At 43.7% G+C, this 13,961-nt stretch overlaps 1 protein-coding gene across 3 annotated transcripts; it reads right to left on the bottom strand.

Moving 5' to 3' along the window:
• Nucleotides 1–674: 674 nt before the first annotated feature.
• SPACA9 (sperm acrosome associated 9) lies at nt 675–13,931 on the bottom strand. Of its 3 annotated transcripts, none has more exons than XR_011559687.1 (5): nt 13,739–13,931; nt 11,381–11,537; nt 4,761–4,963; nt 2,808–3,769; nt 675–2,596 (listed from the first exon to the last, which is right to left on the bottom strand). XR_011559687.1 is itself a non-coding variant. In XM_070758686.1 (5 exons), exons 2-5 carry the CDS (start codon nt 11,522–11,524, stop codon nt 1,952–1,954), a joined length of 504 nt encoding a protein of 167 aa, XP_070614787.1. In that variant the 5' UTR covers nt 11,525–11,537; nt 13,739–13,824; the 3' UTR covers nt 1,873–1,951. The 3 variants fall into 3 exon arrangements, 2 of the variants coding, with proteins under 2 accessions (XP_070614785.1, XP_070614787.1); XM_070758686.1 differs by having other exon boundaries at nt 1,873–1,960; nt 3,622–3,769; nt 13,739–13,824; XM_070758684.1 differs by having other exon boundaries at nt 675–3,769; nt 13,739–13,886.
• Nucleotides 13,932–13,961: the final 30 nt, after the last annotated feature.

The raw sequence follows: 13,961 nt of genomic DNA, 5'->3' as shown, positions 1-13,961 counted from the left end.
CACGAGTCTTGCTTAGCATCCCACAACCCTGTGGGTTGTAAGTCGAGGACCGCTACCCTAGGGAAAAGAAATAAAAAGCACAGTAGCTCCAGCAAATGGGGACTTTTTGGGGTGCGATTCTGAAACAAAGCTCAAAAAATTAATCCCGGGATCAACTCTTTTCTCACTAACGTGTGTGTGCCTGCGGTAGGATCTAGGAAAGCCCAGGAGTGGGGGGGGGGGGCTCATTTATTTTCCTTTCTCCCTTTATAAAAGGTTGTGGGGTTTTTTTGGCTGCTTTCTCGTTTCTAGATTGGACCTCAAAAACTCAAAATTTACTTTCTGACATCGAAATGTAGGAACGGGGCGCTAAAATCAGAATTTTTCAAACTTGGGCCGGGCTTTTATATATGAAAGATTAAAAATACCAAAGGTGGGTGGGATTCACTTGGACACAATTTTCCATTGCCGGAACTTTGCTTCCCAATCGAAACACTCCGGGAACTCCTCTTTTTAAAAAACAAAAAAGTTTTGACAGATTCCGCGTGTGTTTCTTTTTGTAGTTGAAACTATTCTCAAGCCTCCATGTTTCCATATTCTGTTTTGCTTGCAACCTTCCTTAAAACCGGCCTTTAGGAGGATTAAAACTTGATGCCCACCCTCTTTGGTTTGCAAACCTTAAAAAAGGATGGTTGTTTTGTTTTTTTTAAAGTTCCCGTTTAATATTTGGACTTCTCGCATAAAAGGCGTAGGAGTTTGTTTACAGGCAGCTGAAGAAATCTTGACATACCTTCTCTTTTGGGGAGGAGAAAAAGAAAGGAGGAAAAATTCTCCACGCTAGTTTTTAATATTCAAGGAGGCTTTCTCACCTGGATCAAACTGATTAAATATGTATTACGGAGGAGAAGAGAGAAAGCCAGCAAGGTACCAAAAAAAAAAGAGAGAAAAAAATAAATTGCCGTTCCTGGCTTTCTTGTGCTAAAGCAGAATAGCCAGGGTAGTTCTTATAAACACCACCATAAATAATAAACATTTTACGCCGCAGGAGCTTTGGAGGTGGTGGGTTGAAAGAGCTCAATTATTCATTTTATTTCGAGGTGGAAGAAAAAACTCAACAATCCTTGCTGTGGTTTGGCTTTCTAAGGTCTCAGTAGAAACGGGGAAACATGTTTGTTTGTTTTCGAGTTTTAAAAACCCTTACCATACAGGTAGTTCTCAAGTTACAACTGTTCAAAATTGCGACGACACAAAAAAAGGAATTGACAACCGGTCTTCACACTTCCCAACTCTTTGCAGCATCCTCACAAACGTGAAAATTCGGATGCTTGGCACAGCTGACTTGACAAGCCAAAAGTCTACAGGGGAAATCTAGATTTATTTCACCGCTTTGTGGTTAAAAAGTACAGTGATTTGTTTTTAACAACTGTGCCAACAAAGGTGGTGAAAAATGGGGTGAAACTTAACCACCAATCTTACTGGCTGAAATGGCCATTAAAGTCTGGTGTTTTCTGATTTTTAGGAGATGGCAGAAATCAATAAATAAACCCATCCAGAATGCTCTTGAGGAGCAAAGCTGACATTTTTGGGAGAATTTTTTTTTTTACAATGGTCTAAAAAATACACCCATCCCTACTAGCTGAACAAGGATTTTTAACAATCTCAAGAACTACCTTTGTATAAGGATTTTTTTTAGAAGTGCTCCAAACTTTCGGTCCACCAAACCACAGATCACTCTGGTAAACCCACCCGCTTGTGGCTAGTTCGTGGTTTAGCATTTCACACCAAAGGCAAAATCAGGGGGGTGGCAGGTTGTGGGTGTTTATCTACTACTTGGTTTATCTACTACTTGGCCACGCACCATGTTGGGCGAACATTTTAGCAAAGAGCATTAAATGCATGGGAAATGGCTTTATTCAGAAGCGTCTTCGGGTTGGAAGCAAAAAAAAAAAAAAGGTCAAAGGGCAGAGGTAGCTTAGGTAGCCTGTAAGAAGGTGGAAAGGGAAAAAAAACTACAATCAGACCCAGAAGAGCAAAATTGGGAGATCAAATATTCCACGCGTCTTTTTAAAAAAAAGGTTTTTGCCCCTGTGGTGGACATTGAAAAAGTAAGAGAAATGGAGTTTTCTAATAGCTTACTGGTGACGCTGCTGTTAGTTTTGAGTTGCAAAGGCACAAATTGGTTATGAGGTTGCTTCTCAAAAATATATATATTTTAAAAACAATCTGCAGTTCACGTGTTCCAGGATATAATATTGCAGGATCCAATTTTGAGTTGATCCGAGTGGCTCTGACTCAAGTTTGGATCTTGCAGCCTGCAGTTTCTTCTGATCACCAAAGGTCCTGGTTTTAAGTACTTTCTGCTCTGGGATCAGGTTTGGAAAGCCACTGCGGGCTTTCTACAGCTTAGAGCCGCACGTGGTTTTAATCGGGAATTAAGAACAGAGATTTGAACAGAAGGTTTGCCTAATTGAAGAAGGACGGATCAATTTGCCCCAGTATGAACGGGTATTAAAAGTCAACCAAGTTGGCTTGATGGTCAACCAAGTTGACTTGATTGGTCGGTCAACCAAGTTGACTTGAGGGTCAACCAAGTTGACTTGAGGGTCAACCAAGTTGACTTGAGGGTCAACCAAGTTGACTTGAGGGTCAACCAAGTTGACTTGAGGGTCAACCAAGTTGACTTGAGGGTCAACCAAGTTGACTTGAGGGTCAACCAAGTTGACTTGAGGGTCAACCAAGTTGACTTGAGGGTCAACCAAGTTGACTTGAGGGTCAACCAAGTTGACTTGAGGGTCAACCAAGTTGACTTGAGGGTCAACCAAGTTGACTTGAGGGTCAACCAAGTTGACTTGAGGGTCAACCAAGTTGACTTGAGGGTCAACCATGACTTGACTTGAGTCAACTGAGAATCTGAACTGAATCTGACCACGAAACCTGATCTGATGGGCTTTTGACGGGTGGGCAAAACCTCCTTCCTGACCCCACCCCAAAACAGAACCATCCGTGGGAATGGGGGATGTCTCCCTAACTCCCCAACCTCAAGGGGAAGCTTCTGTTGACCCGTTGGCCAATGCAATGTCAGATTCAAGGTAGCGGGGCTTAAGTGGCGATTCTGTTCAAACGTTGCTTGGGCTCCTGAGTTGGAGGGTGGGGAGGGGGGGGGAAATACAAATTGGAGTAGTAGGGTTACGATACACCTCTGGTGGGCTCGGCAAGTCGTCCTGGGATCTGGCTCTACCTGGATCTACCTTCTCAGAAAAGGCCATAGTTGAAGCAGTTCCAGGGAGACTAATTTTAATTTCAGTGTGTGGGTCGCGCCGTTCTCCTGCTCCCTCCAGCTCACCCTCCTATACTTGGTTGGGTTTGGTGGGGGGGGTTGTTTTTGTTTTTTTCTCAAAAAGCATTTTTACCGGGCGGTTTCCAGGGACCGTCGAGGAATTTCCGAATGGCTCTCCCAAGGCCACCCATCTGTTTTATTTTAGCCGCCCGCCTATTCTCCCGCTTCTGAGCCTTATCCAACAAGCTAAGCTTGGTCTGGCAAGCCTCGGTGACGAACGTCGGCCGCCCTGACAGGTCAAAACCTTTCTTGGTCCGGGTTGGCAAGTTTATCTGCTGGAGGATGGCCGCTTTGCGGGCACTCACACTCTGCAGCATGTTCCGGGGAAGCTTCTCGGTGTGAGCCACCCACTCCTTCATGCAGTCCAGTATGATGGGGATGAGGCTGACTACCCCTCCGTAATGGTTCCGGGCTTCGTCGCAGCTGAGATGGTTCACCACGTCGTGAGGGTATCTGGGGAAGAGGAGGAAGAGAGAGGGGGTTGGAGGAGGAAGAAGAGAAAGGAGAAGGGTGGAGGAGGAAGGAGAGAAAGGAGATGGAGGAAGAGGAGGGCAGAGGAGGAGGGGATTGGAAGAGGAAGAGGAGGAGGGAGAGGAGAAAGGAGGAGTGGGTTGGAGGAAGGAGAAGAAGAGATGGAAGAAGAGAAAGAAAGGAAGAAGAGAAAGAGGAGGGCAGAGGAGAAGGAAGAGAAAGGAGATGGAGGAAAAGGAGGAGAAAGAGGAGGAAGAGGAAAGAAAGAAAAGAAAGAGGGCAGACGAGGGGATTGGAGGAGGAAGAGGAAGGAGGGAGAGGAGAAAGGAGTGGATTGGAGGAAGAAGAAGAGATGGAGGAAGAGGAGGAGAAAGGAAAGGAAGAAGATAAAGATAGGAGGAGGGGGAGGAGGAACAGGAGGAGAATGAAAGAAAGGAGGGGAAAGAGAAAGAGGAGGGCAGAGGAGGAGGAACAGAAAAGAAAGGAAGAAGAGAAAGAGGAGGGCAGAGGAGGAGGGGGTTGGAGGAGGAAGAAGAGGGAGGAGGGGAAGGAGAAAGGAGAAGTGGGTTGTAGGAGGAAGAGAAAGATGGAGGAAGAGGAGGAGAATGAAAGGAAGAAGGGAAAGAAAGGAGGGCAGAGGAGGAGGGGGTTGGAGGAGGAAGAAGAGGGGGAGGAGGAGAGGGAGGAGAGAGGAGGAAGAGGAGAAAGGAGTGAGTTGGAGGAGGAGAAGGAAAGGAAGAAGAGAAAGTAGGTAGGAGGATGAGGAGGAAAATAACAGAAAAGAAGGGAGAAATTAGAGGAGAAGGAATTGCAGGGAGACGGTCGAAAGGAGAAGGGGAATGATCCATATTGGATTGGTAAATTGGAACCTGCCCCTGTTTTAAGTCGTGGATCTGAGACGAGGGAGCTAAGCTTAAAGGCAGGACTGAGGCCAGGCTGGGCTTGGAGGGGACAAGAGGGACTAGAAACTTACTTAGCCCGGAGGCCACTGAGGTCGTTGCTGTGGCTGACGTACGTCTTGCATTTCTCCAAGATGGCGTTGGTGGTGCTGTTTCCGGGGTGCAGGGACTCGAGCCGTTGGCAAAGCTTGTGCAGTTCGCAACAGATGTTCAGGAACATCTGCAGGATGCGTTTGTCGGTTGTGTTGTTGCAATAGTGGTCCATGTAGGTCTGCACCTGTTGGACGGAGGGGGGGGGAGAGAACGCAGACGGTCCTCGACTTACAAACCGTCCATTTAGTGACCGTTTGAAGTGGCAGCCGCGCTGGATTTAGAGGCTGTAATGACCATCAACAGTTGCGCGGTCGAAATTCAGATCCTTCGCAACTGGGGTTTATGCCATCACCCCGCTTTTTCGGCCAGCAAATGGCGGACGTCCGGTTGGCTTAACTTAACCAACTTCACAACTGCAATGATTTCGCTTAACAAACGTCGGCAAGAAAAGTCTTTAAACGGGGCAAAACTCGCTTAATGAATTTCTCACTTAACAATATAGTTGTGGTTCATAAGTACAAGAACTACCCGTATGCAGTCCTTAATAATAATAATAATAATAATAATAATAATAATAATAATAATAATAATAATAATAATATGGTCCCAGTGGGCCAAAGGATCTCAGCGGACATTTGAAAACCATCGGAATTGACAACATCTCCATCTGTCAATTGCAAAAGGCCGCTTTACTGGGATCGGCAAACATAATTTGCGGGTACATTACGCAGTCCTAGGTGCTTGGGAAGCGCCCGACTGGTGATGAAATACGAAATCCAGCATAGTGATCTCGTTTGCTGTGTTGTACTGACATAATAATAATAATAATAATAATAATAATAATAATAATAATAATAATAATGTAGGAGGAGGAGAAGAAGAAGAAGAGGAGAAGAAACAACAGCAACAGAGTTGGAAGGGACCTTGGAGGTCTTCTAGTCCAACCCCCTGCTTAGGCAGGAAACCCTACACTACTTCAGACAGATGGTTATCCAACATCTGCTTAAAAACTTCCAGTGTTGGAACATTCACAACTTCTGTTCCACAGATCAACCGTTCTGACTGTCAGGAAATTTCTCCTTAGTTCTAAGTTGCATCTCTCCTTGTTTAGTTTCCACCCGTTGCTTCTTGTTCTACCCTCAGGTGCTTTGGAGAATAGGTTGACTCCCTCTTCTTTGTGGCAACCTCTGAGATACTGGAAGGCTGCTATCATGTCTCCCCTGGTCCTTCTTTTCATTAAACTGGACATACCCAGTTCCTGCAACCGTTCTTCATATGTTTTAGCCTCCAGTCCCCTAATCATCTTTGTTGCTCTTCTCTGCACTCTTTCTAGAGTCCCAATATCCATTTTGCATCGTGGTGACCAAAACTGAATGAAGTATTCCAGGTGTGGCCTTACCAAGGCCTTATAAAGCGGTATTAACATGTGATCTTGATTCTCTCCCTCTGTTGATGCAGCCTAGAACTGTGTTGGCTTTTTTGGCAGCTGCTACACATGGCTGACTCCTATTTAAATAGTTGTCCACTAGGACTCCAAGATCCCTTTCACAGTTACTGCTGTTGAGCAATGTACCATATACATTGTACCTGTGCATTTTGTTTTACTTGTGCATTTTGAAGGTAGCCCGACTCCCCCACAAGTTTTGAAAAAATAAGAAACCCACAACTTTTGCAAAAATATACCCAAATGGAAACAAATCCCCCAAACCGCCCCGATGCGAAGTCATTATCTAGTGAATTTCAGTCTACGACACTCCATTTTCCCCTCCCTGAAAATCTCAGGCAGAGAGGAAGATTTTGAGAGGTAGATAATGGGGTGCAGAGGTTGCGGACTGCAATCCGAGAGGGGCCGGCCATTGTGTTGCAAATCACCGCAATCCTCCCTTGGCTGTTGGATGGGTCTCAGGTCAGCTGTTAGCGGGAAGGATGGTTCCGGCGCCAGAGCTGTTCCCGGTCGTTTGCTGAGCTTAATTGGATCCTGGAGTGACCAGCTCAGCAGGAAAAAGGAACGGGCAGTGGGGTGGGCAGGGCAGGGAAGAAAGAGAGAGAGAGAGAGAGAAGATACTTCCTTTTTAAGTGGCCCCACCAGATTTCAAATTCCTCTTCCTGCCATCCCAAAATGATGGCGGAATGGAGCAGATCAAAATAAAATCTCAATTTGTGAGTGTGTGTGTGTGTGGATTGTGGTTGTGCTGGTAGACACACTGCCAAGGCTTGGCCTTCCTTACAAGGCAGGTGGTAGGTGGGCCTGCCCCCCACTCGGCTTGGTCCAATGAATAATAATTAATAATAATAATAATAATTTATTAGATTTGTATGCCGCCCCTCTCCGAAGATGGCACGGTGGCCTGGTTTTTAAGCCTGGCTTCTGACGAATTCAGCCGCTGTGATTATTAACTCGCCCGTCTTTTTCGCCAGGGTCCAGGGCTCAAAACCTACGGGATGAATGGATGGATGATAGACAGAGGAGATGGATGGATGATAGAGAGAGAGGAAATGGAGAGAAGACATGGGTAGATGAAGTGGATGGCTATAAGAGATGATTAGAAAGGTGATAGATAATATGATGGAGACACACAGAGAGACTAGATAGGTATATAGAAAGGAGAGATGATAGAGAGATAGGAAGTGGATGGGTGAATGTATTGATAACAGAGATATGACTGGTTGAGTGATATCTACAGCAGATAGAGAAGGATTGGCAATGGTTGTCGGTATGGTTGCTGTGATAATATTTAAGGGTTTTATGTTTTATTAGTTGTTGTATTTAATCATTTTAAATTGTTTTTATTCTTGCTGTAAACTGCCCTGAGTCTCTCAAGGGTGGGCAGCATATAAATAAATAAATAAATATAAATAAATATAAACAAACAAACAAATAAACAAACAAACAAATAAATCCCTTCATTTTTTCTTCTTTTTAAATAATTACTTCAGATATAATCTGTATAAGGGGTCTCCTCCTCCTTCATCTTCATCTACTCTTCCTCCTTTCTTCCTTTCCTTCCTTCCTTCCTCCATTCCTTCCTCCCCTTCCTCCCTCCTCTCCCTTCCTTCCTTTCCTTCCTTCCTTCCTTTCCTTTCTTTCTCCCTTCCTTCCTTCCCTCCCTCCCGCTGATTCTTCTGGTTCACTTAAAAGTTGCCCGGAGTCCCCACAGTCTGGAAAATAAAAAATAATTCCAGCCGCCTCCATCCATCATGTTGCTTTAACAGCATCCTTCTCCATCCATCACGGCCCATCAGCCCCCGAGCCATTACTTTTAATAGGCGCTTTCAAATGCTCTGGCTCCACCGTGGGGATGCCCGGCGGGGCAAGGGGGACACGCGGCCACGGTCTCCATTTCAGATTTGGAGGAGAGAGAGAAAGTTTTCAGCAACTCAAGGAAAGGAGATGAGCCTTCGTGTGCCCGTTTTTCCGTATTTAGGGTCTTTTTTCCAGTTTTTTATAAAAAAATAATTAAGTCAATATTAAACGGCAATGAAGGACGGAGAAAAATGGATGGATCTGGAGATACACCTCACATCTTCCTAGGTTAAGGTAGTGTTAGTACAGTGATTTTCAACCTTTTTTGATCCGCGGCACATTTTTTACATTTATGAAACCCTGGGGCACATTGAGCGGGGGGGGGGGGGGGTTAAAAAAAGTTTGAACAAAAAAATTCTCTCTCTTCCTCCCCTTCGATTTCTTTCTCCCTCCTTTCTCTCCTGTCCTTCCTCTTTCTTTCTCTCTCTCCATCCCTCTTTCTTTCTCTTCCTTCCTTGCTCTCTTTTTTGCTCTCTTTCTCTCTCCCTCCCTCTATGTCTCTCTCTCTCCTTCCCTCCCTCTCTTTCTCTCTCTCTTTCTTTCTCTTGTACTCTTTCTCTCTTGCTTTCTTTCTCTCTTGTTCTCTTTCTCTCTCTCTTGCTTTCTTTCTCTCTTATTCTCTTTATTTTTCTTTCTTTCTCTCTATTGCTTTCTCTTGTTTTCTCTTGTTCTCTTTCTCTCTCTCTTGCTTTCTTTCTCTCTTGTTCTCTTTCTCTCTTGTTCTCTTTCTCTCTCTCTCGCTCTTTCTCTCTTGCTTTCTTTCTTTCTCTCTCTTTTGCTTTCTTTATCTCTGAGCTTCGCGGCACACCTGACCATGTCTCGCGGCACACTGGTTGAAAAACACTGTTAGTACTACTACTATTGAGTAGTAGTGTTACTCCATAGTAGCAACTGTGAGAGGGATCTTGGAGCCCTAGTGGACAACGATTTAAGGAGGAGCCAGCCGTGTGCAGCAGATGCCGAAAAAGCCCACACAGTTCTAGGCTGCATTAACAGAGAGAGAGAATCAAGATCACGCGAAGGGTTAATACCATTTTATAAGGCCACACTTGGAATAAGGCATCCCAATTTCTCCTGTGCCCCTATGGCAAAATTAATTGCCCACCCCTGTGCTAGGTAGTCCTCCAACTTTGAGTTTACAAGAAGCCATGATGCAAAAAGGATGTTGAGACTCTAGAAAGAGTGCAGAGAAGAGCCACGAAGATGATTAGATGACCGGTGGCTAAAACATACGAAGAAGGGTTGCAGGAACTGGGTATGTCCAGTTTAATGGAAAGAAGGACCAGGGGAGACAGGATAGCAGTCTTCCAATACCTCAGGGGTTGCCACAAAGAAGAAGGAGTCAACCTATTCTCCAAAGCACCCATATTTTTGATGATTCTTTGCCCCAAAGAAGAGGGAGTCCAGCTATTCTCCAAAGCAACTGAGGGTAGGACAAGAAGCAATGGGTGGAAACTAAACAAGGAGAGAAGCAACTTAGAACTAAGGAGAAATTTCCTTGGCAGTGAGGACAATTAATCCGTGGGACAACTTGCCTCCAGAAGTTGTGGGTGCTCCATCGCTGGAGGTTTTCAAAAGAAGAGATTGGACAACCAATCCAGAATAGTCCACAATAGTATAACGTCTGCTGCCTAAGCAAGGAGGTGGACTAGAAGACCTCCAAGGTCCCTTGTTATTCTATTACTTTAGAATTAGAATAACAGAGTTGGAAGGGACCTTGGAGGTTTTCTAGTCCAGCCCCCTGCTTAGGCAGGAGATCCCACACCACTTCAGACAGATGGTTATCCAACATCTTAAAAGCTTCCAATGTTGGATCATTTACAACTTCTGGAGGCAAGGAGTTCCACTGATGAATTGTTCTAACTGTCAGGAAATCCATCCTTAGTTCTACATTGCTTCTCTCTTTGATTAGTTTCCACCCATTGCTTCTTGTCCTACCCTCAGGTGCTTTGGAGAATAGCTTGACTCCCTCTTCTTTGGGGCAAAGAATCATCAAAAATATGGGTGTGTAGCAGTTCCTGCCACTGTGCTATGTTTATTCCTATTTGTTGAATTACTTGCTTCTTGTAAACTCAAAGTTGGAGGACTACCTAGCACGGGTGGACAATTAATTTCGCCCTAGGGGCACAGGAGAAATTAGGATGGTTTTAGAGGGCCGGACTAATATAATTAACTCAGTTCTACCCAATACTGTATATTGTTGGGTAGAACTGAGTTAATTATATTATAATTATAAATTATAATTATATATTATATAATATATATTATATATAATTATATATTATATTCTATATCTTGAACACCCGGTTCTTATCTAGAAAAGTTATATATTATATTATATATTATATTATAATTAAAAATTAATTGCCCACCCCTGGTATATTGTATACATATTTATTTATTTATTTATTTATTCAATTTTTATGCCGCCCTTATGCTGGTAACAGATGCTAAATGAAAAAAGCTGAAATCATTTGGGTCATTATCACTTCCCTATAATTCCAAATTATGAAACATTGTGATCCTGGAAAGTTCCTTTATCCAATTTTAAATTAATAATTCATTCAATTCATATACTGTAATGCTACCTGATTATTTCATTTTAAAAAAACAACCCTAAAGTTGTCTAGTTTCTTTCTACTTCTATTTTTATCTATCAAGGAATGTTTGCTTTCCATAAAAGCGGAGAGATTCATATTTAATAGTTTTTTATTTCCAGAGTAATACCATTTCTCCTCCCTCCCTCCCTCTCTCCTTCCTTCTTCCCTCCATTTCTCCTTCCTTCCTCCCTCCCTCCCTCCATTTCTCCTTCCTTCTACCCTCCATTTCTCCTTCCTTCCTAGCTTCCTCCCTCCCTCCATTTCTCCTTCCTTCTTCCCTCCATTTCTCCTTCCTTCCTTCCATCCTTCCTTCCTCCCTCCCTCCCTTCCCTCCCTCCCTCCCTCTCTTCCTTCCTCCCTCCATTTCTCCTTCCTTCTTCCCTCCATTTCTCCCTTCCTTCCTTCCTTCCTTCCTTCCCTCCCTCCCTCCTTCTCCTTCCTTCCTTCCTTCCTTCCTTTTCTCCTTCCTTCCCGCGCACAGGTTGGACTGACCTCCACGGGCCGGTCACAGACAGCTGGCGAGCCACATCTGGCCCGCGGGCCACATCTGGCCCAGGTCTGACCTAGAAGAATGCTTTGGCGAACGAGTTTGACCCCCTTCCTCCCAAACCCTCCCTCCTCTCCCCATCTCGTCTTCCTTTCTCTCAGTCCACCCCCACCCCCCCGACAACCTCCAATGCGTGGACTCCTTCCTTACCTGCCCGATGCTGGACACGGGCTTAATTTTATCATGGGCGTTATCTCGGACGTGTTCCAGGGCAGCGATGAAAGTGAACTGCTGCTGTTGGAAGATTTTATACGTCTGTTCAATTTTCCGTAGGCTTTCCTTGATTTCATTCATTTTTCTCCCCCTCCTGGAAAGGAAGAAAAAACAGTTCTTGGGATTATTTCTTTTCACATTTTCAGTCTTTTTAAAAGTGGTAAGCCACCCAGAATCGTTGGATACAAGATGGGTGCAAACTAAGCAAACAAACGAATATTTGCTTATTTATTTAGTTTCTTGTGGGTTACAGTCACCACAATGGGAATAGGATTTCTGTTGCTAAACAGAGTGGTTTTTCAGTTTCTGACTCAAACAGTTTAATGTTTCCAAATGTAAAATAATGCACTTGGGGAAAAGGAATCCTCAATCTGAGTATTGCATTGGCAGTTCTGTGTTAGCAAAAACTTCAGAAGAGAAGGATTTAGGGGCAGTGATTTCTGACAGTCTCCAAATGGGTGAGCAGTGTGGTTGGGCGGTAGGAAAAGCAAGTAGGATGCTTGGCTGCATAGCTAGAGGTATAACAAGCAGGAAGAGGGAGATTGTGATCCCCTTATATAGAGCGCTGGTGAGACCACATTTGGAATACTGTGTTCAGTTCTGGAGACCTCACCTACAAAAAGATATTGACAAAATTGAACCGGTCCAAAGATGGGCTACAAGAATGGTGGAAGGTCTTAAGCATAAAACGTATCAGGAAAGACTTAATGAACTCAATCTGTATAGTCTGGAGGACAGAAGGAAAAGGGGGGACATGATCAAAACATTTAAATATGTTAAAGGGTTAAATAAGGTTCAGGAGGGAAGTGTTTTTAATAGGAAAGTGAACACAAGAACAAGGGGACACAATCTGAAGTTAGTTGGGGGAAAGATCAAAGGCAACATGAGAAAATATTATTTTACTGAAAGAGTAGTAGATCCTTGGAACAAACTTCCAGCAGATGTGGTTGGTAAATCCACAGTAACTGAATTTAAACATGCCTGGGATAAACATATATCCATCCTAAAATAAAATACAGGAAATAGTATAAGGGCAGACTAGATGGACCATGAGGTCTTTTTCTGCCGTCAGACTTCTATGTTTCTATGTTTCATTTTACAATCTTTCCCCCCTTTTTTGCCAGTTATTAAGCGATATAGAATAGAATTAGAATTAGAGTAGCCAGTAGAATAGAACAGATGGATATTTCTGTTTCTTATTCATTGTGGGCTTTGCTTAATGTCCTGTCCACTTCCCAGAGTCGCTGTTAAGATGTGGAAGCATCTTTTATTTAAATCAGTGTTTCTTAAATAAAATTCCATCCATCCGTCCGTCCGTCTTAAATGGTGTAGGGTTTCCTGCCTAAGCAGGGGGTTGGACTAGAAGACCTCCAAGGTCCCTTCCAACTCTCTTATTTCCAATATTTGAGGGGGAAGAGAAGAACTCCAAGTATATAAATGAATAAATAAACTAAGGAGAAGTTTGCTGGCAGTGAGAAGAATTCACCAGCGGATACGGCTTTCCGCTATTCTCCAAAGCACCTGAGGATAGAACAAGAAGCAATGGGTGCAAACTAAACAATGACAAAAGCAACTTGGAATTAACTTCTTGTTGTTACTGTTATTTTTATATTATTATTATTATTATTATCAATACAACACAGCAAACAAGATCATTATGCTGGATTTCGTATTTCATCACCAGTCGGGCACTTCCCAAGCATCATCATCATCATCATCATCATTATTATTATTATTATTATTATTATTATTATTATTATTATTATCACCACCACCTATGCCGCCAGGCTTGGGGGACATAACTGACCCTTAGCTGTTTCATTTTATGTATAGTTTAATTGGATGGTATGACTGTTTTATAATGGGTTCTTATAATTGTTTTTAATATTAGATTTGTGCTTTGTATTTTCTTGTGAGTCGCTCCGAGTCTTCAGAGAGGGGCGGCATACAAGTCTAATAATAATAATAATAATAATAATAATAATAATAATAATAATAATAATAATAATAATAATAAAATTATTATTATCATCATCATTATATTATCTTATAAATAAATAAATGCATAAATTATCATCATCATCATCATTATTATTATTACTACTACTACTACTACTATTATTATTTAATAATATTATATTATTATTCTGATCGTCGGGATCAAAATTCAGGACCCTGGGGGTGGAAAGCCCCCCGGCCGCTGGCGTCTCCTTTCCCCCTCGGCGGAAAGGGCACCACGCAGCGTCCCTCGGCCTCCCCTCCCCCGAAGAGCCCTGCCAGGTAGGCTCGGCTCACCTTTATTCTTTCCCCCGATTCTTCTGCATGTCCCGCACCCACCGCTGCTGCTGCTGCCGCCGGCGACCACCCCGGATGACGGATCCAGCGGCTTCTTAGCGCCCCCCCCCGACCGACCCTTTGCAAAGCCCTCCCCCCGGGCGAGCCCGGCAATTGTTACACGCGTCTCCCGGGAAACCGAGGGGCGGGACCCTGGCGGCTGCCACGCCCCCACCTCTCACCT

This window comes from Erythrolamprus reginae, chromosome 8 (genome assembly GCF_031021105.1).
Source record: "Erythrolamprus reginae isolate rEryReg1 chromosome 8, rEryReg1.hap1, whole genome shotgun sequence".
NCBI classification, from domain to species: Eukaryota; Metazoa; Chordata; class Lepidosauria; order Squamata; family Dipsadidae; genus Erythrolamprus; species Erythrolamprus reginae.
This window is presented reverse-complemented; position numbering and strand designations above follow the sequence as displayed.

Coding starts and splice junctions, on each gene's coding strand:
- SPACA9 (XM_070758684.1), bottom strand. CDS start 11,524: ATGAATGAAATCAAGGAAAGCCTACGGAAAATTGAACAGACGTATAAA. Junction 4,964..11,380: donor CCGTGTCCAGCATCGGGCAG/GTAAGGAAGGAG, acceptor TCCGTCCAACAG/GTGCAGACCTACATGGACCA. Junction 3,770..4,760: donor CTCAGTGGCCTCCGGGCTAA/GTAAGTTTCTAG, acceptor CCTCTTCCCCAG/ATACCCTCACGACGTGGTGA.